The sequence below is a fragment of the Muntiacus reevesi genome, chromosome 5 (assembly GCF_963930625.1).
Source record: "Muntiacus reevesi chromosome 5, mMunRee1.1, whole genome shotgun sequence".
NCBI lineage: Eukaryota > Metazoa > Chordata > Mammalia > Artiodactyla > Cervidae > Muntiacus > Muntiacus reevesi.
Window position 1 is genome coordinate 43,568,149 of NC_089253.1, and position 22,468 is coordinate 43,590,616.

Genomic DNA, 22,468 nt, shown 5'->3' on the forward strand with positions numbered 1-22,468 from the left:
CATCCACCCGCATTTGCTCCACATGCGCTGTCCAGGACCAGGGTCAGAGGAGGGAACAGCTCAGAGAGACAAAAGCCGTGGATGGGAGTCTTGGTTTGCATGAGAATGGGAGGCCCAGGGCCTGGTTTTTAGGAGGCTGGTTCGCACCCCAGTTGCTTCCCACTGACACACGGGTTCGTTCTGGGGGGTCAAGGGCGGCTTACGTAGCTCCCTCCTTGGAGTTTGTTAGAAGCTGAAGGGATCTGGGGGCAGCAAGGATGGGAAAGGGTAAACAGTTTCCTAAATGTTTTAATTGAAGTCGAAAAGCAACCCAGAAGCTTCTTAGAGCATTTCAAGGGTTTGCCCCCAAGGTGGCTTTCTGGACATTCGAGGTGGTCCTCAAACATCTCCCCATGTCCTTCACCCAGAGGAGCGCGGGCGTGAATGAGAAGGGGGTCCTGTCCCTGAGCGGGCCCCCTCGGCTGTCTCGGCGACAGATGCAGCGAGTCAGAGCCTGTTCTGTGATCGAGGACCCAGTGGGGCTGAGGGTTTCAGATGTCACAAACAGTGACGCCTCCCCTGGCGGACCGGGGGCTTCGGGACTCGGATCCCCCTACATCCAATTTCTGTTCTTTGCCACAGAGTGTCGTGTTAAAGGACAATGTTTGATGAAAAGGACGCCCCCCCCCCCCCCCCCCGCCATCACCTGAGCGCGGTGGCTGCCTTCCCTGCTCCCGCAGCCTCCCGAGCGGCCGCGTCCCCTGTGTGTCGTTCCGTGTCCCGGTGGACGTAAATCATGTGTGGAATGTGGGTTTTGACTGCTGACGCCGTGCGGGGTATCAGCTGCAAACACTGCCTGGAGACAGAGGCTGGCAAGGCGAGGGTAACATGAAGAAAACGAGGCGCTGAGCCTATTGAATGTCACTGGCGGGGCTCTGAGGATCTGGCGCAGGCGCCTTGCTGGCCGGAAGGCAGCAGTGCCCGTGGAGGGCCGCCAGGGTCTTCCGAGGCTCGGGGTGTCCGGTAGGGAGGATGCAATTTCGGGGCCAGCTAAGGAGGCCCTGGGATCACTTGGGGATCTCCTCTTGGCTGTGGAATCGGTGAGGTCCAGTGTCCCACGGGGGGTGAAGAGCCAGAGCCACGTGGTGAGGGCTCTGGAGGAGGCCCTGGGCTAGGGGATGGCCCCTGGGACAGAGGGAAATGGACACGGACTGTGCCTTGGGCGGCTTCTGTCCAGGATAAGGCGTGTCGAAGGCAACATTCGTGGCATGTAACACAGCTTTGGTCTTCAGTTGAGAGCCTGCCGAAGACTTTTCGGGTAGCAAGGAAATGCTCTCTTGGGCAAACCCAGAATTTAGAGTGATTTTCCTGGTGGCTCAGATGGTGAAAATCTGCCTGCAACGCAGGAGACTCAGGTTCGATTCCTGGGTTGGGAAGATCCCCTGGAGCAGGAAATGGCCAACCTGGGACTCCAGTATTCTTGCCTGGAGAATTCCATGGACAGAGGAGCCTGGTGGGCTACAGTCCACGGGGTCACAAACAGTCGGATACGACTGAGTGACTAACACTTTCACTTTTCAATCATGCAATGGCTTTCTGTGTCCAATCTTCCTTTTATGAAACCTTAACTCATGTCCTGGCTGTGTGATCTTGGGAAATTGGCTCAGCCTCTCTGTGCTTCTATTTCCTCAGCAGTAAAAAGAGATGATCGGCTTCCCTGGTGGCTCAGACGGTAAAGAATCTACCTACAATGCGGGAGACCTGAGTTTGATCCCTGGGTTGGGAAAATCCCCTGGAGGAGGGAGTGGCAACCCACTCCAGTATTTTGCCTGGAGAATCTCATGGACAGAGGAGCCTGGTGGGCTATTGTCCACGGTGTCGCAAAGAGTTGGACACAACTAAACGAGTAAGCATGTAGTACCCGATTCATGCTTGTTGAGAGGAAGGCCTGGCTGCCTAACAAATATGAGCTATGCTTGAATTTGAACTTGAACTTGGAGCCAGGCAGGCAGGATGGCAGGAGAGCAGCTTTTCCCTGGACATTTGGAATCAGGAGTAGATGTGGATGCCAACTGGTACCCAGAGGAGCTGGGAGGGGGGCCCAGTGTTTGGGGAACTCTCTTCGCCTGGCCAGTGGGGAAGCCAGGCATGTGGCTCTCCTTTCTGGGGATGAAGGCCAGCATTGAGCTAGAAGGATTCTGGATCGGGGCAGGGGCCTGGCTGTGTTGGAATTACCGTCACCCACGTGACATCCAGGTTCCTGGCCCCAGCAGATCTCCATGACAAGGGCCTCGGTGTGGGCGGCTGAGGGCTGCCTCTGCCTGGATGCGTGCCCAAGGCAGCTGCCGGGTAGGGGGTCGGGAACCACCTGCGCAGCCGGAAACTTCTCAGGATGGAAAGCCAGGGTCCCGGGCGTAACTTGCGGATTCCTGGCGCTCTCACTCCAGGTGCCTGACCTTTTATGCTTGTGTGTGTGTGCTAGTCACTCAGCCGTGTCTGACTCTTTGCGACCCCATGGACTATAGTCCTCCAGGCTCCTGTCCATGGGATTCTCCAGGTACGAATAATGGAGTGGGTTGCTGTTTCCTCCTCGAGGGGATTTTTCTGACCCAGGGATCGAACCCAGGTCTCCTGCATTGCAGGCGGATTCTTTACCAGCTGAGCCATCAGAGAAGCCCATGGAGTTGAATTTGAAGACATTTCTGTGATGCAAGTGAATCCTGTTTTTTTCCTGATTTTGAGCCAGGGAGAGCCGCCCCTGTGCAGGGGTCAGCGCTTTCCCCAGGGACAAAGCTGAGATGGGATGATGCTTGGACCCCAGCACGTGGGAGCCTGCGACGTCCTGGGGCGGGGGCGGCCCCCGGGAAGTGGAGGGTGGAGTGGGGGTTGGTTCACTTGCTGCTGAATGTCCACACAGAGGGGAGTCCGTCAGCCCGCTGAGCTGCGGCCTCCTCACTGGTTTTGTGGGGAGATCGGAGGACGCCCCTCAGCCGCGCTGGAGCGGGTGTCAGGGGAGAGGCAGAGCCTGCCGGGCGGGGGGACGCAGATAGGACAGGAGCTCCGGAACACCCTGCCTGTGGGCCGAGGGGCGTCTCTTTTCCCACAGCCCCCTGAGCGCGGATATGACACCCACTGGCTCCGGGGGCCCGTGTTTCTGGAGACTCAGGGAGGCACCTGTGGGTTCCGAGACTGGAGTGGATGTCTCAGCAAGTGGCCCTCCTCCGCCTTGGCCCTACTGGGGGCTGAGTGAAGTCTGGGGGGAACTGAGTGACTCTGGTCCCCAAGGCGGGGCGCCCGCCCTGGGCCAGGAGCCCGCCCCGGGCCAGACCGCGAGCCTGCGTGCCCTCCAGCGCCAGCCTCCCCGCCCCCTCCCTGGCAGTCGCGCCGACGGAGGTGCCCGGCTGGCTTTGGTTTTCCCCATGTTTTTCCAATTATGTGGAATGGGCTAAAAACAGCAGTAGTGGGCCCTTATTTGGGAGTTACCACCAGCGACCCAGGGCGCCCGCTCTTGCCGCTGCTCCCAGCCGCTCGGGGGCCCGCCCCTCGGGGGACCTGCCCTGTTCTTCTGACTTCTGTCCCTGGGCCTTCCTCACGCCTGTGGGGCAGCTCCCTCCTCGAGGCCCGAGTGGCCTGGGCAGGTGACCTGCGGCTTGTGGCTCTGCTACCCGGGGGTAGGCAGGCGGTGCTGGGACGTCATTCTCCGTACCCCCAGCCCAGGCCTTTCCAGATGAGGCGGGGGCCCGCTGATTGACGGCCCGCCTGCTGCACGCCTGCTGCACCTCGCCGGGAAGGAGTTTTAACAGATGTTCGTGGGGGCAGGAGACGAAAGGGCGGCGGGGATGTGGCCAGGAGGGGGCAGCGGGAGGGACAGAGGCGCCCACTGTCGGGTCTGACGGGCGGGCTGACAACTGGGCCCCTCGCATCCGTCCGTCTGTCCGGGAGGATTAGCCGAGCCTCGGGCCCGAGGGATAAGGGGTGCGTTTGTTCCCAGTCTGGCTGTCTTGTCACTTATCGGGGAAGTAGGTCGAAGGGAAAAGAATGGAGGCCCTTGTGGCCCAGGCTGCCGCCACCCGGGCAGTGATTGGCGTCGACTCTGCAAACAGAAGGCAGCTGCTGTTCTCAGCCACGGACCGTGAATTTTTAATAGCAGGAAAATCAGATTGCACCGTCCCAGGAAATGGTGTCACAAGCCCAAGTGCTGATTTTTTTTTTTCTTTTTTAAGAAATTGAGGTATTTAATATAACTTGCAGACAGTAAAACGCACAGGTTCTAAGTGTAGATTTTGATTAGCTCTGACAGTTGTATACATCTACATAACCACCACCCCACACCAGATACAGAAGACTTCCACCGCCCGGAATGTTCCCCCGTGCCCTTGGCAGCCTCCCACCATAAACCAGCCCCCCCACCCCCCATCCCCCCCCACCAAGGCGGCCGCTGTCCTGACTCCCATCACCACGGATTAGTTTTGCCTGTTCCGGAACGTCATAGAAATGGAACCACACAGCATGTGTTCTTTTGTGTCTGAGTCTGAAGACGAACTTTTAAAGCTAATAAAAGAGGAGAGGGGAGCCTGCCATATTCTTCGAAAGAAAACAGTGTCATCGTGGGGCTAGGCCCTTGGACAGGCGGGCCTCCGGGCTGCAGTCAGGCGTGTGGATGCCCGTGTCCACCGGCCACAGTGAGACCGCGGTCACTCCACACGTGGCCCCCTCCCTCCCAGCCTGTCCGACGTGCCCCGTGCTTCTGCAGTTGAGCCCAACTCCAGCCTGGCCCTGGACGGACCCTGGGGGCTGAGACGGCTCCCCTCAGGGACACGTTCTGTGCTCTCAAGGTCCGAGCCCTGGTGGATGGACGCCCCAGCCCCCAGCACTTCCTGGGGGCTAAGGGTGACGCTGTGTGAGGCAGGGTCTCTGGCCGGCCTGTGTTGTCCACATGCACAGTCAGAGCCACAGAAGAAGGGGCAGAGACGGGACCTGAGCCCACGCAGCCTGGCCCAGGGTCTGTGCCAAGCCTCCCCTGCTCCGCCCGGGCCCCAGGGACGTCTGCCTGCAGTGCACCAGAGTCGTCTGCGGGACACTTCTGGTCTGCCTGGGCTCAGAGCGACCTGCGTGTGGGCTTTCTACAGAACAGAGCCACCTGCCTGAAGAGGTGGGACGGAGCCTTCCTCGTGCAAGTCCCGGGCTCTTTGCCACCCCCCCCACCCCACATTCCTGCCTTTCAGGGACCCTGGCTGCCCACTTCTCATTTGCCCACCCAGCCACACTCTGTTGGAACCTGTCTCTCTCGTTCCCAGCCTCGCGTGGGGGCCTTATCCACACCTGAGTCCCACCCGTGAGGGACGGGCCAGCTTGCCTGCTCAGGGTCACTCAGGAGGGAAATGGGGCCGGGGGCTGAGGTTGGGTGTGACCCCCGGGCGTTGCTGCCTGTGGAGGGCCATGTGAGGGGCCTGGGGACGGGGCCGGAGGTGACTGGCTGCAGGGGGGTCACAGGGCTGGCACTGATCTGGCCGCTATCCAGTGACCCCGGGCCCCAGGGCGGGGGTGACCCCCGTCCCAGAGCCATGCACACAGGCCCAGCCCCAGGCCAGGGCGCCTGCTGGGCCCGTGGTTCCCAGGGGCCGTAGCCTCCCTGCAGCCTGGCCCGCAGGCCCGAGGTGGGCCGTGCGGGGGGACAGCTGCTCGGGCTTCAGGTTTCCAGCAGAGCCAGCGTCCGGCCCGGCCACTTCCTCTGTGCCTTGTGACCCTGTGGTTGCTCGGCGCGGTTTCCTGGGCTGGAGTGCCGGCCTGTCGTCTCAGTGTTTGTCCAACCGCTTACCCCCAGGGGGGCAGTGGAGAAAATCAATTGCTAAAAAACAAAAACAAGCCGGCTGCCTGCCTGCTGTGAAGCTGTTTATGGCCTTAGAAGCTGCAGCGTGGACCGCGGCCTATGCTGGGCCCGGCTCTACCCGTGTGGTTCTGGGCCCGGGTCATGGTCAAGGCGGGCTCTGCCTCCCGTGGGGGCAGCGAGGGGAGATGGATGTGGGAGACCCGAGAGGCAGGACCGGGGCTGAGGACGTGTCAGGCAGGCGGAGAAGCATCTCTGGTAGGAGGAGCTGTCGGGGGTGGTGCGGCCTTGGGGGAAGCTCCAGGTTTGAGCCTCATCCTTCCTGTGACCTTGGAGGCTGCAGGTGGTTCAGCGGGGCGGGGACAGGGTGCTCTCCACCCTGCCTGCTGGGCTGGAGGGTGGGTAACTCACAGGCCCCCCTCCCTCTTGTATGTACTGATGTGGTCAGTCCAGGCCCTGGGATGCACTCTCGTTTTGCCCATCTTGAAAAGCCTGTTCCGAGTTGGGGTGTGGAAGGGGTTAACCACGAGGCCCTTTCAGGTGGCCCCCACACTGGGCGACTGCCACCAGCAGCGTCCTCCTGGTCTGCCAGGACTGTGGACCCTTCTTCCCCGTCCCTCCCTTCTGTTCTTCCAGCTCAAACAGCTCAGAACCTGGAGGCCGAATATATCTCCCTCCAACCTCCCTACCCCCATGCAGTTTAGTGGAGAGTTAGGGCACTCCCTGCCAGGTCACCCTTGAGAAAGCCGTGGTGGGTCCCCGGAATTAAGACCGTCACCCCACCTAGTCTGTGAGATCTTCTAACCTGAGGAAGGGAAGGTGGATCCTCAGAATTAAGACCATCGCCCCACCTAATCTGTGAGATCCCCTCGGGATGAGCTCGTGCACTGTCTTTTAAAGCCTTTGTTTTTCTTGTTTTGAAGTGACATTTGTGTTCGCTGTAGGAAGGAAAATATAAAAAATAACTGGAGAAAATAAAAAACTCTCGTAATTTTGCCACCTAGAGATAGCTGCTGTTAATATTTTGAAGCGTGTTTCTTGTCCTTTTATTTATTTATTGTTTTGACTGTCTCATGTGGGATCTTAGTTTCTTGACCAGTGATCAACCTGTGCCGCCTACGATGGAAGCGAGACGTCTTAGCCATTGGACCCCCAGGGTAGAGGGCCCACCCCATCCTTTCTCCTGTGCACGCATCCACATCTTCTTGCGTGATGTGTTCGGATCATGTGTGTAGCATCACGCTGACTCTCCCGCCTACCGCCTTCCCAGCCTGTCCTGCCCCCCGCCTTCTCCAGAGGGTGCCGTTGGGGCCTGTGTAACGACTGACCTGGACTCCAGCCCCTTCATATATGTAATGCTTTCCTGGTGGCCCAGCGGGTAAAGCGTCTGCCTGCAATGCGTGAGACTTGGGTTCGATTCCTGGGTCGGGAAGATCCCCTGGAGAAGGAAAAGGCAACCCACTCCAGTATTCTTGCCTGGGAAATCCCATGGACAGAGAAGCCTGGTAGGCTACAGTTCATGGAGTCGCAAAGAGTCAGACATGACTGAGCAACTTCACTTTCACTTTTTTTCCTTTAGTGAGATCTCTGGGTTCTTTACGGGTTCTTCCCTTCGGGTTTGGGTTTTGCTGTTTTCTTGAAGCCTTGGGGACCCTCTGTGACAGAGAATCCATGTGCATTTCTAGCTGCTGTTTTAGGCTGGCTTCTCGGAGGGGAAATTGCCTGGCCAGAAGGTCCCTAAGCCACACTGGCATCCAGGAAATGTGCCCGGAACAGTCCCCTGGGAGGTGGGGACACCCTGACCCAGCTGGTAGCAACAGGCCCCTCACTTCTACCTGCAAGAATCTGCCTGCAATGCAGGTGACCCAGGTTCGATCCCTGGGTCAGGAAAAATCCCTGGAGAATTCCATGGACAGGGGAGCCTGGTGGGCTACAGTCCATGAGTTTGCAAAGAGTCGGATACAACTGCGTGACTAATGCTTGGGCGTCCCTGGTGGCTCAAATGCTCAAGTTACCAAGAAGTTACCCATTCGTCGTGTTTATTGACTTGTGTTTTTTGTCTTCTATTAGTTTGTCTTTATGGCCTTTGCCCATTTATTGTTGGGGTCTGGGTAGTTTTCTTATTGATTTATATGCCTTTTAACTTTCTTTAAAATGCTTAACGGACTTTATTTTTCAGGCAGTTTTAGGCTTACGGGGGAGTGGAGCGGAGAGCCCTTGGAGTCCCTCTGTGTCCCCCTGCCTCCTGACATGGTTTCCCGCGTTATCAGACTGTAGTTCTGATACTGTAAAACTCACACGTACTGTCCCACGCAAGGGCTAGCAAACCCCCAGCCCGCACCCGTGGGCCAGACGGCTCGCGGCCTGTTTGGGGGCAGCTGTGGGCTAAGTTCGGTTGAATGAGGATCACGAGAGGAGTGTTTTGTGACCTGGGAAAGCGGTAGGACCTTCGGGTTTCAGCGCCCACGTAGGATGCTTTGCTTACACGCCTTTGCTGACTGGTCAACTGTGGCAGCTTCTAGCTGCAGTGGTGGAGCCGAGGGGCCGTGAGAGGCGGCCGTGGCCTCGCAGAGCCCGGAGCGTTTGCCGTCTGGCCCCTGGACGGAAGGCGCACGGAGCCCTGTGGGGACTGGAAGGCAGGCTGGAGGGTGCGGAGATGATGCTGGTCACAGCGGCTTTCTCTCACCTTTGTCCCGGGGGGCTCTGTGTGTTTCGTGGCTGGGCTGTGCTGCCCCCACAGCCTGCCCTTTCCACGAGGCTTCCTTGCAGACAGGGGTGGGCTCGGAGCTGCCCCGGCATTCATCATGCAGAAGGTATTCATGGTAGAGTCTTGGTCTGCTGGACCACCCTCGGCGGGTACCCAGCATCCGAGCTCAGATCAGACCCCACGGGAAGGGGGCGGTGGAGGGTTGCCCACTCCTGCCTGCGGGGCTTCAGAGCGGCCTCCACAGTGCCCCTCTGTCTGGAGTTCCTGCCCTTGAACCTGTCCTTCTATGGAAAGTGTCTCCCTGCCCCGTGCTCCCCAACTGTTGGGAACAGAATCATATCCTCCCAAAAGACACGGTGAAGCCCTCAGCCCTGGAGCCTGTGGATGTGACCTGACTACAAAATAGGGTCTTTGCAGCGAGAACCAAGACAAGGTCATGCTGTGTTTGGATGGGCCCAACCCCCAGGGACCAGTCATCTTCTCAGAGGGAGGCTTAGACACAGACCCCGGGGGAGGAGGGCGTGTTAAGACGGAGGCAAGCATCCGCAGACCAGGGGACGTCTGGGATTGCTGGCAATGACCAGAAGCTGGAAGAGGCTGAGAACGGTTCTTCCCAGAGCCTTCTGCGGGAGTTTGGCCCTACCAGCACCTTGATTTTTAATATTTAATTTATTTATGTATTAATATTTATTTTATTGATTGATTGATATTTATTTTACATATTTGGCTGCGCCGGGTCTTAGTTGCAGCATGTGAGATCTAGCTCCCCTACCAGGGATCAAACCCGGGCCCCCTGCATTGGGAGTGCAGAGTATTGTTAGCCGCTGGACCTCCAGGGAAGCCCTCAGCACCTTGACTTACTGGCCTCCAGGACTGTCAGAGAAGCAGTCTCTGCTGATAGGAGCTGCCCAGTTTGCGGGGGATGTGACTGCAGCCCTCGTCGTTTGCGGGGACGGTGGCTCGGTCTGGATGCTATGTTGTCAAGGAGGAGGGCTTGAGCTGGACGTGTCCGTGGCATCAGTCTCTCCCTCCAGTCTGCTTTTCCATTTTAAGGCGAACACTCTGCCGGGGAGGGCTGTGTCCCGAGCCGACGCCTGACCCCAAGGCAGGGGTGTGCCCCTCTTTCCTGCGTGGGTGGGTGTGTGGGGGAGGGGAGGGGTCAGAAGCCGGCCCGAGGAGGCTCCGGGGACCGCTGCCCAGCCAGCGAGGGAAGGTTTCACTTTCTTCGGCAGTGCCGCGGGGCAGGCTATTTGTTTAAACAACCCCAAAGAAAACCATTTGGCCAAACTGTTAAGTTCCTAAACAGTTTACTTCCCTGGTGTTTAAACAAAGTCCTCCCCGGGCCCTGTGTCTGGTCCCAGGGAGGGGTCGTCTGTCTTCCTGCTGGGCCGGCCCGGAGCCCTGCGCCCACTCCAAGGCCAGCTGCTGCTTATACCTCGCTGCAGACAGCCCTGGAGGTCGCCCCGGTGAGCGTCTGCCGACCGAGGGGTTCAGGCCCCCTTTGTGGTCTTCTCTCTGCAGCTGCCCCCGCCGGCCTGGCCCGGGACCGCACGCCCCATGTCGCAGACCTTCAGGCTGACCATGGCCGGACCTTGGCTCTCTCCTGGGGGTCCTGGTCTCTGCGTTTTTTTTTTTGCAAAGCTCAACTAAAAACCTCAAAGGCTCCATGGCCCAAGGGGTGTCAGAGGACTCCCCACCCCGGTTTGGAGTCATTCAACACCTACAGATTTATCCCAGCGTTTAATTACTGCCTCAGCCTCAGAGACTTGATTCTGAGAAACGCTGATGATGGGGGTCCCTGATGGCGGGGTGTGCGCGAGGCTTCGTATTGACTGGTTACCTGAGGGCCGGGTCTGGGCACACTTCGCCCCTGGTGGCTCCGCGCCCGTCAGGGACAGGCTGATGGAATCGTTGCATTCATGGTCACAGCCCCGTGGATCCCAGAGTCTCCTGCTGGACCCCAGACCCCTAGTTTCAGCCGGCCCCCTTGCAGGTGCCCATGACCCCTGCCTTCCTCCCAGCGCTGGTTCATTAATGGTCTTGCTCACTGAAGGTCTGTGTCCTGCAACTGCGGGAGCACCATGCAGGCAATTCCCACATCTCTTCTGCCCACTCCCAACCCCAGCACCGGGTTCGGGGCCTGGCCTGAAGCTGCTGCCCACAAAGCCACTGGTGGAGTGACCAGACCCGCTGGGCCAGTGCGCTGACCTTGGGCTTCCTGCGTGTGCCATCTCCGGGGATTGAAGTATTCATGGGACCTTACTTTTCCCACTTGCTGCTGTGTGTCCTTGGGTGAGGAGGTTAACCTCTCTGTGCATCGGGGTTCCTCTTCTGCAAAATGGAGCATGAACCCATCTCAGATGTTGGTGTGAGGATGGTGCTATCTCGGATAACTGTGTCTGTAGGATCATGGGAACAGGGATGGGTGAAACAGGCTCAAAATCTGTTTGGAAATCGAGTGTCTGGTTCCCTAAGGAACCAGCATTTTCTGGGTGCTCTCTCCAGCTCCTGTGTGGGCAGATTAAGGCAGAACCTGCCATAGAGTTTGGTTTATGGTTCTCCTTGACGTTAGGGCTAGATGGGGATTCCCATCAGGTCTGGCTGATTCTTCATTCTAAATGAGAAAACCGAGGCCCAGAGAGGGTTAGGGACCTGCCCCACGTCACACAGCAGGAGCGGGTCCAGGAAGTTTCTGCCCTGAATTCTCCTTGCTTGTCTTGGGGTATTGGCACCTGCTCTGGCCAGGGCCTTGTGCTGGGGGGCTGCAGAGAGCAGAGCGGGCCACGGGCCAGCATCCCTGTGAGGCAGTGGGGGCGGGGGGGTGCCTGTGTATGTGGCCCCTCTGACCACTTGGAGGGGAGGCAGGAATGGCTTCCTGGAGGAGGAGGCAACCTGTGACCTGGCCCTTGAAAAGCAGGCCTGGTGTCACTAGAACCTTTTGGGAATGGAGCCCAGGAGAACTCCCCTCCTCTCTGTTCCCCATACCCCAGGCCAGAACTTGCATCAGCACCTCTAGCTAAATCTGAGTTCAGGGAGGTTTCCAATGAAGCCGGGTGCCTGAGCACCTTCTCCAGAACTCCCGGCGCCTCCCCATCTGCCTCAGTTTCCCCAGCCCTCGGTGCGTGAAGCCGTTGCTGTCTGTGAGCACCCTCTAGTGGGGGGATCGGGTTATGAACACGAGGCCTCGGATCAAGTTCCTGCTCTCACTGGAAACGCAAGGCGGGGGTGGGGGGACCCCAGAATCACTCTGCAAAGCTCCGAGTTCCAAGGGCTCCACCCTTGAGGCCAGAAGCTGATCGGCTGTTTGAGGCCTGTGGCTGGACCCGGCGTGAGGAGGCCGCGCAGTCGAGTGCAGAGCCCGGCCCTGGGGGCCTCGGCCTGAGGGGTGCTGGGTTGGTCCCCACCCTGTCCGCATCCCTCCCTGCTGTGTGACTTCAGGCGGGTCCTTGCCCGTTCTGGGCCTTCCGTCAGACCAGGCAAGGGCCCCCCCGAGTGCCAGAGATGGCTTCTGAGCATAATCTTTTTGCTTCTGTGGATCCTCGAGACCAGAGAGGACCAGAGTGAGTGAACGGGTTGGGGGGGGGGTGCACATCCTGGCCCCAGCAGCCTCGGGGGGTGTCCGGGTCAGGGCTGGCCAGCACCCCCAGGGCCCTACACGGGAGGCTCTGTGTAATAGCATGCGAGGCTACCTCGGCCGGAAGTTCTGACGACTCTCTGGGAGGATCCAGGATGTGTTTTGTTCAGGGCAGATTCTGCTTAGAGACCGAGACTGTCTTTGCCAATGATTTATCTAACACAGGTTCACTGTGGGGAACTATGATTTATGCTATTAATAGTTCACAAGCCAATACTGTAAGGAATCAGTTCAGTTCAGTTCAGTCTTTCAGTCGTGTCTGACTCTTTGCAACCCTGTGAATTGCAGCATATCAGGCCTCCCTGTCCATCACAAACTTCTAGAGTTTGTTCAAACTCATGCCCATCAAGTCGGTGATGCCATCCAGCCATCTCATCCTCTGTCGTCCGCTTCTCCTCCTGCCCCCAATCCCTCCCAGCATCAGGGTCTTTTCCAACAAGTCAACTCTTCACATGAGGTGGCCAAAGTATTGGAGTATCAGCTTCAGCGTCAGTCCTTCCAATGAACACCAAGGACTGATCTCCTTTAGGATGGACTGGTTAGATCTCCTTGCAGTCCAAGGGACTCTCAAGAGTCTTCTCCAACACCACACTTCCAAAGCATCAATTTTTCGGCACTCAGCTTTCTTCACAGTCCAACTCTGTAAGGAATACTGTCTCTTAATGAGTCAATAAAGAAATAACATTGTTGTTGTTTTGTCACTGAGTCGTGTCTGACTCTTTGCAACCCCATGGACTTCAGCACTCCAGGCTCCCCTGTCCTTCACTGTCTCTTGGAGTTTGGTTGGTGATACCATCCCACCATCTCATCGTCTGCTGCCCCCATCTCTTTTTGCCTTCAATCTTTCCCAGCATCGGAGTCTTTTCCAGTGAGTCAGCTCTTCCCATCAGGTGGCCAGATTATGGGAGCTTCAGCTTCAGCATCAGTCCTTGCAGTGAATATTCAGGGTTGATTTCCTTTACCATTGACTGGCTTGACCTCCTTACGGTCCAAGGGACTCTCAAGAATCTCCTCCAGCACCACAATTGGAAAGCATCAATTCTTTTGTGTGCAGTCTTCTTTATGGTCCAACTCTCACATCCGTGTACTCAAAACCAGTTACATTATTGTTCCAGGCAAAGGGGAGACAGGTGTAGTTAAGATGTGCCTTTCTACGAGTTGGTTCTCTGTAGAGTCAGTCTGTCCAGTTAAAAGCTGGCTCAGGTCCCTTGCTAGTGGGTGACAGCGCCTGTGGGCTGTCAAGGTCATCACTCCAGGGGCCCTGACGCTGCTCTCCCACTGTCTGTGTGGAGGAGGCTCTTCAGGGCAGGAACAGCTATTTCCTCCCTTCCTGAGATGGCTGCATGCTTTCATAGCACTGCTGACCGGGAGTGGCCTGGCCATGACTGGAGCTCTCAAGATCTTTGGAGGGCAGTGCCCAGGACTCACAGATTCTCAGTATTTAAAGTCCAAATGTCCTTTGAGTCATTGTCCCTATCGAGAAGCCCCCCAGCAGAGCCTGGAGTGCGTTACCAGCTGAGCTTATCAGCCGTGAAAGGAATCAATGACGTCACCCTGGCTTGGCTTCCTCCATGTAAACTGACTCACCTTTAGATCAAAACAGCTTCACTTAAGTCGTAAACAAGCGGATTGGAAATCACAGCAAATCAATAACACAGCAAAGCACAATGTGGACGGGTGACGAAGGGGGACGCGGGGCGCCTGCCTCCCAGGCGCTCGCCCAAGGTGGTGAGATGGCCACTGGGGAAGGATGGACTCGTGGTCATGTGCGTGATCACGGGGCTTGAAGCTGCCTTTCTGGGTGGGTGTCGGGAGGCAGGGTGGGCTTCAGGGAAGAGGTGGCATTTGAGTCCAGTGGGAGCTTTGAGGAGCATGGTAAGCAAGCGTGGCCTGGAGCCCAGAGCCTGGGCAGGACTGGTAACCGGGGCTGTTTGTGGCCAGGAGAGGGGCTTGCAGGGGAGAAGCGGGACTGAGCGTGAAGCAGCTCTCACAGTGAAGTCAGATGGCTGTGTGGCTTTCGACTGGCTGCTTAACCTCTCTGTGCCTCTGTTGTCTCGTCTGTAAGACGGTGATGCAAATAGCGCCAGATGGACTAGGGATCATGTAGGAAGATCTCGTGAATATTCCCTAACCTTAGCTGCCCTGGGAAGGAAGCCCCGGGGACTTGGCTGAGCCCCTTCCCTGCCGCACCCCCACCCCACCCCCACCCCCTCAGGCCCGCCGTGCTGCCCGCCTCTGACCCCGCTGCTTATGTGTGTGTTGGTCGCAGGGGCGGAGGAGGTGCTGCTGCTGGCCCGGCGGACAGACCTGCGGAGGATCTCACTGGACACGCCAGACTTCACGGACATCGTGCTGCAGGTGGACGACATCCGGCACGCCATCGCCATTGACTACGACCCCCTGGAGGGCTACGTCTACTGGACGGACGACGAGGTGCGGGCCATCCGCAGGGCGTACCTGGACGGGTCGGGGGCGCAGACGCTGGTCAACACCGAGATCAATGACCCTGACGGCATCGCGGTTGACTGGGTGGCCCGCAACCTCTACTGGACCGACACCGGCACCGACCGCATCGAGGTGACGCGCCTCAACGGCACCTCCCGCAAGATCCTGGTGTCCGAGGACCTGGACGAGCCCCGCGCCATTGTGCTGCACCCCGTGATGGGGTAAGGCTGGGAGGGGGTGCTGGGAGCCAGGCCGAGGGGGGCCGGGGGTCCCGGAGCTTTCTCCCCTTCAGGAGGAAACAGATGTCTGGTTAGGAGAGCTCGCCCTTCTAACAAGCTCCCAGGTGATGGGCTGATCTGGGAACCAGACTGAGAAGCTCCAACACAGAGCTTGGTTAGGTGTATAGAAAACCCTAGAGACCCTGGGTAAGTCATTTCCCACCCTGGGCTTCAGTCTGCTCACCTGTGAGATAGAGCTGTCCACCATGGTGATTTCCGGGCCAGCAGTGGCGACAAGAGTGACGGCCACCGAAGCCCTTACACTACACGTGCCGGGTCTCTTACACATGTCTGTCTTGCCCTCACCTTCTGGGGTAGGTCCACTGGGGGACGCTGAAGCCCAGAGAGGTTAAGTGACTTGCCCAAGGTCACAGAGCTGGGAGGCGGGACTTGGACCTGGCAGTCTGGTTCCAGCTTTCCCATGGAGGAGGCTGTGAATCTTGTCCATCGGGATAGGAGCCTTTCTGAGACACCCCCCTACCCCACCCAGCAGCTCGGAGGGTAGCAGCTGAGCACCTTCCTGCAGCTTCATGACCAAGAACATGAAACTGGCATTCCCTAAGTCAGCGGAGTGGGGAGCCCTGAGGGCGCTTGAGGGCTGGGGTTGGGGCTGCAGGGAAGCCCCCTGCCCTCAGTGTGGGATGGGCCCCCCTCACTGGGCCCAAATCCTGGGGCCGGCCTGGAGGGGCTGGGAGGGCTGCCCTGGGAGGCAGCCCCAGGGGCGATCACTGGGGTGGTGACTGACCTGCACTGGCCGTAACCATGGTAACTGGAGCCCCCAGGGGTCTCCAGGTGCTCTTCCTTTTTCCCCTGGGGCTGAGGCTTCGAGTGACCTGACCCGCAGGGGGCCTGGTGGCGGGCAGGCTTGCAGCCCACCTGCCCAGGGAGCCTGCGCTCTCGGCCCTGCTCCCTGTGGAGCTGCCTCTGTCTCTAGAAGCCCAGCGGCGCGGTCCCCGGGGTGGTCACAGGGCTGCGGCTGGACGGGCCCGGACCTCGAGCCTCGAGCACCGTGGAGTTCGGGGTGGGGCGGGCCGGCAGACAGACGCGGCTCCGTACAATCTGGCAGGGAGCAGGACTGTCCCTCGGGGAGGGCAGGTGGGCCTCATGCCAGTCCCCTGGGTCTGCGGGGCAAGGAGGCAGGAGCTCGTCACCAGTGATGGGACCCGGGCTGTGGGCCGGGGAGACGGGGACCTGCTCCCCCCACCCCTGCCCTGATGGAGGCTGTCAAGACAGTGCCTCTGCTGGCCTCACTTGGGGGCCTCGTCCTCCCCTGTGAGATGGGGTGGGGTCCTTCCCAGCGCTGGGTGTGCTCAGGGGACAGCTCTGGATGCTTCCCCGGACTGAAGCGTGCACACACACACACACACACACCCCGCCACCAGAAAGCCCAGCCACCGCACGCATCTCACTTTGTTTCTCGGACAACAGACAGCCTGTTGCCCTATGTGCTTGGCACATGGGGCCCTTGAGCTACTTGAAGGAGGTTCTGCTCTGCCTCTCTCCCTCTGGGCGCTCGTGCCCTGCGGCCCCGGGACCCTCGGCGGGGTGTCTGCTGGCTGCAGTCCCAGAGCCCTCCTGGTTAAGCCCCTGTGGTTCCCCGCGGAGCCCCTGGTGCTGCCCACGGGCTCGGGCGTGATGAGGGTGGGCACCGTTCTCAGTCCCGGGGTGGACCCGGGACGTGCCAGACGGGCAACCTCACGGACGTGTGCTTCTTCTCCAGCCTCATGTACTGGACAGACTGGGGGGAAAACCCCAAAATCGAGTGCGCCAACCTGGACGGGCAGGAGCGGCATGTTCTGGTCAATACCTCCCTGGGCTGGCCCAACGGCCTGGCGCTCGACCTGCAGGAGGGCAAGCTCTACTGGGGAGATGCCAAGACGGACAAAATCGAGGTGAGCGTCCCCCTCAGGGATCCCCAGCTGTGTGTGGAGCTGGGGGCCTGGCCCGTCAGCCCCTGACCTGGGCCTTTCCACCTTCCTGGGTCCTGCCTGGAGCACAGCGCAGACCCTTCTGGCATGTTTTTCCGTGGTGAAGGGCTGCAGGGTGAGCTTTCTGGAGATGCCCCGAGCCTTCCCGGAGACTGGGTCGTGGGAAGCACGTGCCAAGCACATGGGCTGCCCCCTCTTGGGTCTCGGAGTTTGCCTCTGAGCACCCAGTGAGCACACACTCTGCTGCAGGTCTGGGCAGATGTGCTCAGCAGATACTTCTCCGTCTTTGATGCCAAGTCGCTTCAGTCGTGTCCGACTCTGCAGCCCCACAGACTGTAGCCCGCCAGGCTTCTCTGTCCATGGAATTCTCCAGGCAAGAACACTGGAGGACAGGAGTCCTCCTCCAGGGGATCTTCCTGACCCAGGGATCAAACCTGCATCTCTTTTATCGTCTCCTGCATTGTAGGTGGATTCTTTACCCCTGAGCCACTGGCTTCTCCGGTGCACCCCTCAAAGGACGAATTTCGCGAACCTTGGGGGTTAGGCCGTCAGCTCAGGTGTGGACACCCCTCCTGGGGTCCCGTGGAGTCGGGGCTTCAGGAGAGCAGCCTCGGGTGAGGGGCCGCATCTCCTTTCCTGACAGCGTCATCAGACTCTAGGCGGGTGGGACAGTCAGGGGAGGCCCCTCCGGGGCAGCCCGGTGATGGGGCGGCTTCCGGCAGTGGTTCTGTCTCCAGTGCCCCTGCCAGAGGCTAAGGTGCCGAGTGTCTTCTCTGGCCTGTGTGGCCAGGTTGCCTTGGAGGGGAGAGAGGGTTCCCTCAGCAGGGTCGCGCCCGTGGCCTGGCTCCGAGCTCCGAGCCGGGGCACTGGCAGAAAGGAGCCCTGCATGGTCAGCCGGCTTCCCTTTGAAGCCGGCGGCAGTCCGGCTCTTGCTTCACGGGGCAGCTGTGGCAGGTCCCCCGGGGCGAGCGGGAAGGAGAACCAAGCTCTGGAGCCCACGAGGCATGGATTCCCCTGGCTTCCACTGGCCGGCGGTGATGGCACGTGGGTGGATTTGTGGAACAGCGTCCAGACCGCGGGAGGGGGCTGCGAAACCTTGCAGGTGGGCCTCCTGCCTCCTCGTCTGTGACGGCGTCCTGGACGGCAGGGTCAGGCCAGCCCAGGTCCGCAGCCCCTCAGGGGCTTAGCGCAGGGCGGCCCCCAGCGTGGGGTGCAGGTGGGGAATGGGCTCGGGGCCAGCTCGCTCGGGGAGACAGCCCTGAGGTGCCCTCCCCAGCCTCGGGGGCCAGAGGTGGACTGGTCAGTCAAGACTGGAGCCGTCTGGGGTGGGGGTGGGTGCAGGCCTGCCTCCCTGCAGCCCCAGAGCTCCCCGTGCTGCCTGCCCTGCTGACTTGGGTCTGGAGTTCCCGTGGGGCGCCTCCTTAACTCTCGTCCTGAGTCTGGAGCCCTTGGGGTTGGAAGTTCCTGCCGCCGGCGCTCAGCCCTTCCTGTGACTCCGGCCACACCCGGGGCCCCGGCCTCCCACCCCCTTCCTGCACCTTTTCCCCTCCCGCCCCCAGCGAGGCTCCCAGCTCCTACCCCTCCGACCTGCCCCTGCTCTCTTGCACCACGAGATTCAGCTTTATTGGTAAAAGTTTCTGGGACTTGCTGGCTCCTATTTAGTCTCAAATCGACGGCCCCTTTGGCCCAGCCTCTCCCTCCTTTCTCTCTGACCTGCTTCTTGGTAGATGCCAAGCTTAGTGAGGGTTCTCCCTGAGGCGAATCCACCCATCCAGAGCTTGTTCTCGAGCCCACATGCCCAGCTGCCCCGGCTGTCTCCCTTGGAAGCATCGGTTCTTCAGCACTCAGCCTTCTTTATGGTCCAACTCTCACATCTGTGCGTGATGTGGAACAGCCAGAGCTTTTGATTGTATAATGAAATGCATACCCCTTCATGGATCACAGCCTTGTTGTGGCAAACAGACTTGTAGATTTAATTATATACATACAAGTGTAATAAGAATAGAAATAAAGTGCTCAATAAATATAACGTGCCAGAGCCATTCCCTGACCCTGGCCTGTGAAAGGACTGTCTTCCACGAGACCCGTCTCTGGTGCCAAAAAGCCTGAGGACCACTGAAGTAGAGGCAGGGGGCCCGCCCTTTGTTAATCCTGAAATGGGCAAAGCGTTCACACAGCCCTGTGCACACACCGTGATCGGGCAGGGTCCCTGGATGGCAGTTAGAAGAGCAAGGCCGAGTCTTGCCCCCTGTGGCCTTGCGGTATCTTCTAAAGCTTCCTCCCTAGCGGCTTCCCTGGTGGCTAAGACAGTAAAGAATCTGCCTGCAATGCTGGAGACTGGGATTCGATCCCTGGGTCGGGAAGATCCCCTGGAGAAGGGAATGGCTACCCGCTCCAGTGCCTGGAGAATTCCGTGGACAGAGGAGCCTGTTGGGCTACCGTCCACAGAGTCACAAAGAGTTGGACACGCCAGAGTGAATAACCCTTTCAGTTTCACTTCTCCCCAGGGTTGCTCTGACTCCGGGTGCAGTCTCATGGGCCGATCCCATAGACCTGTTTGGCCTGTCTTTGAGGCAGGAAGTGTCACCTGTGTGTGGGTTACCTATCACTTGCTGGAGGCCCTAGGGGTCACCCGGACTCCTTGTGACTCCCCCCACCCTCACCCCGATGTCTTACTCAGCCAGGACCCTGGGGAGCTGGTGTCCTTGCAGCTGACATCTGCTGGTGGTCGTCTGCTGTCAGGGTGGGTGCTCGTGGGAAGTACGCGGTGGGGATCGACACACCCAGGGGGGCAGGTGGGCCAAGGAGGAATCACAGACTAAGATGAAAATGTACTCCATCCACCTACTCCTGACATTTCCTAAGTTGGTGGAGGCGACTTCCAGCACATGTGGAATAAACCCTCATTGGAGGAGTGGCAGATGGGCTGTGTGTCCAGGTCCATAAACCCTGGGGAAGAAGGTTGCAGGACCCCTGAGCAACGGCGCCACAAGCTCTGCGGGTGTGCATGGGTATATGTGTAAGATCTTTTGAATTACGTGAATCAAAATAACCAGGGCAGTTTTAATTTGGGGTTTTATGTGAGTATAGTCATTCCATCAGAGAGCAGAACTCTTTTTCCTTGTTTTTTTTTTTTATAGTTTTTTTTTTTTTTAATGCGGGCTATTTCTAAAGTCTTTATCAAATTTGTTACAACACTGCTTCCTTTTTCTTAAAAATGTTTTGGGTATTTTTTGGCCTCGAAGCATGTGGGATCCCAGCTCCCTGACCAGAGATCGAATCCACACCCCCACAGCATTGGAAGGCAAAGTCCCACCCACTGGACCGCCAGGGAAGTCCCTCTTTTTCCTTTAAAAGTTGTGCTTTCAAAGTATTGGTCCTGGGAATCACACCCCTTTGCACGGCTAAGTGCTGGAAACAGCATTCAGTGTAAGGAAAGTGCACATCAGGGGACGTTTTGGGGTCCTCTGGTTTGTGGGTGGCCATGCAGACCCCGCAGCAGTGGGTCCTGCCCCTTGGACATGGCTGAGGGTGGGCTTCTCTGGGGTCTGCCCACCCTTCCTCCCATCACACAGCTGTTGTTCTGCAGGTCATGCAGTGAGCTGGTCAGGGGACGGGTGTGTTCTCCTGCCATCCCCCACTTCCCCTACCCCAGACCTGGGCCTGGTGTGTGAGGTCAGCTGAGTATAGGAGGCCGGAGGCCTAGAGGTCAGAGAGAGCACGCTGCACGCGGGCCCCTTCCGCATCTGGCTTGGCCATTTGGACATAGCTTCCTGGAGGCATCTAGTTTCCTTTCCTGAAAATCAAGGGCAGGGGAACTTCTCCAGCAGGGGTTTAAAACTGTGGACTGGAGACCAGACTGCCTAATTTGTGCCACTATCAAATGCTTGGTGGTTTCTACACTTATCTTTTTGCTGACCTGCGTGGCTTGTGGGATCTTAGTTCCCTGACCAGGGATTGAACCTGGACCCGGCAATGAAAGTTCTGAGTCCTAACCCCTGGACCGTCAAGGAATTTCTTACACTTTTAAATAAACACAGTCAAAAGGAGTAGTATCTCGTGGCATGTGAAATTTATATGAAATTCCAATTTTTTTGTTTTTATTTTTTGTTTTTGTACAAATGAAGTGTTATTGGGACATGTCCCATTCTGTTCAGTCGCTCAGTCATGTCCGACTCTTTGTGACCCCATGGACTGCAGCACACCAGGCTTCCCTGTCCATCACCAACTCCCGGAGCTTACTCAAACTCATGTCCATCGACTGGGTGATGCCATCCAACCATCTCATCCTCGTCCCCTTCTCCTCCTGCCTTCAGTCTTTCCCAGCATCAGAGTCTTTTCCAGTGATTCAGTTCTTCGCATCAGGTGGCCAAAGTATTGGAGTTTCAGCTTCAGCTTCAGTCCTTCCAGTGAATATTTGGGACTGATTTCCCTTAGGATGGACTGGTTGGATCTCCTTGCAGACCAAGGGACCCTCAAGAGTCATCTCCAACACCAGAGTTCAAAACCATCAATTCTTCGGCACTGAGCTTTCTTCATAGTCCAGCTCTCACATCTGTACATGACTACTGGAAAAACCATAGCTTTGACTAGACGGACCTTGTGGCAAAGTAATGTCTCTGCTTTTCAATACGCTGTCTAGGTTGGTCATAACTTTTCTTCCAAGGAGCAAGCGTCTTTTAATTTCATGGCTGCAGTCACCATCTGCAGTGATTTTGGAGCCCCCCAAAATAGTCAGCCACTGTTTCCGTTGTCTTCTCTTCTATTTGCCATAAAGTGATGGGACCGGATGCCGTGATCTTAGTTTTCTGAATATTGAGCTTTAAGCCAACTTTTTGACTCTCCCCTTTCACTTTCATCAAGAGGCTCTTTAGTTCTTTGCTTTATGCCATAAGGGTGGTGTCATCTGCATATCTGAGATATTGGGGCACACTCACACTTATTTTAGGCTCCCTCCATGGCTGTTTTTCTATGACAAGAACCTTATGGACTCAAAGCCGAAAATATTTACGCTCCTTTTCAGAAATTGCTTGCCAGACCCTGTCCTGGACGGTCCACCTGGCCCCCATGTTGTCGATATCCCAGGTTCGGATCTGTTCTTTCTGGATTCTGTTCTGATGTGTTACTCACCCCGGAGGCTGATGGATGGTTCCCTGTGTCTGTCTCCTCACCCTCCGTCAGAGGGCCCAGGGAAGCTGGAGGTCCCCAAGTTGGGCCCAGAGGGAGCCTGGGGGGCTGACATGTGTCTCCCTGTAGACAAGCCGCCCTCGTCTGCTCCGGGATTTGGGAAAGGCCTGGCTCAGCAGAGTTACTTTGACAGATGTGTTGGATTTGCTCAAGGTTTGCCGAAAGCTTCTGTGAGAAAGGCTGCCGTAGGATCGTTTATTTTCCTGAGTGTTAGAGTCTTGATGTTCTTCCAAGCTGGGGGGCTTGCTGGGTGTTTCATGGGGTCTGTAATTGTGCAAAGAGGAAGAGGAGAGGGCTTCCGAGGCAGAGGAGCGCCCTGCCAGCCCAGAGCCGCGGGTCTGTGCTTGTGGTGGGAGCCACCAGCCTGGCCCCAGTGGGCAGCTCACGGCCTCCCCCACGTTGTTCTGGACAACTGAGACGGGGAGGGGGGGGGCAGGCAGAGACGGGGAGCTACTTCCGGGCAGCGTCCGCCCCCCTCACTGG

At 58.1% G+C, this 22,468-nt stretch overlaps 1 protein-coding gene across 2 annotated transcripts in view; it reads left to right on the forward strand.

The window, feature by feature from the left end:
* Positions 1-22,468, forward strand: part of LRP5 (LDL receptor related protein 5) — a 121,851-nt gene that overhangs the window by 57,597 nt on the left and 41,786 nt on the right. For both annotated transcript variants that reach the window (XM_065937933.1, XM_065937934.1), the window contains exons 6-7: positions 14,417-14,813; positions 16,591-16,762. In XM_065937933.1, coding sequence (XP_065794005.1) covers positions 14,417-14,813; positions 16,591-16,762 — 569 coding nt within the window. The remainder of the gene's footprint in view (positions 1-14,416; positions 14,814-16,590; positions 16,763-22,468) is intronic.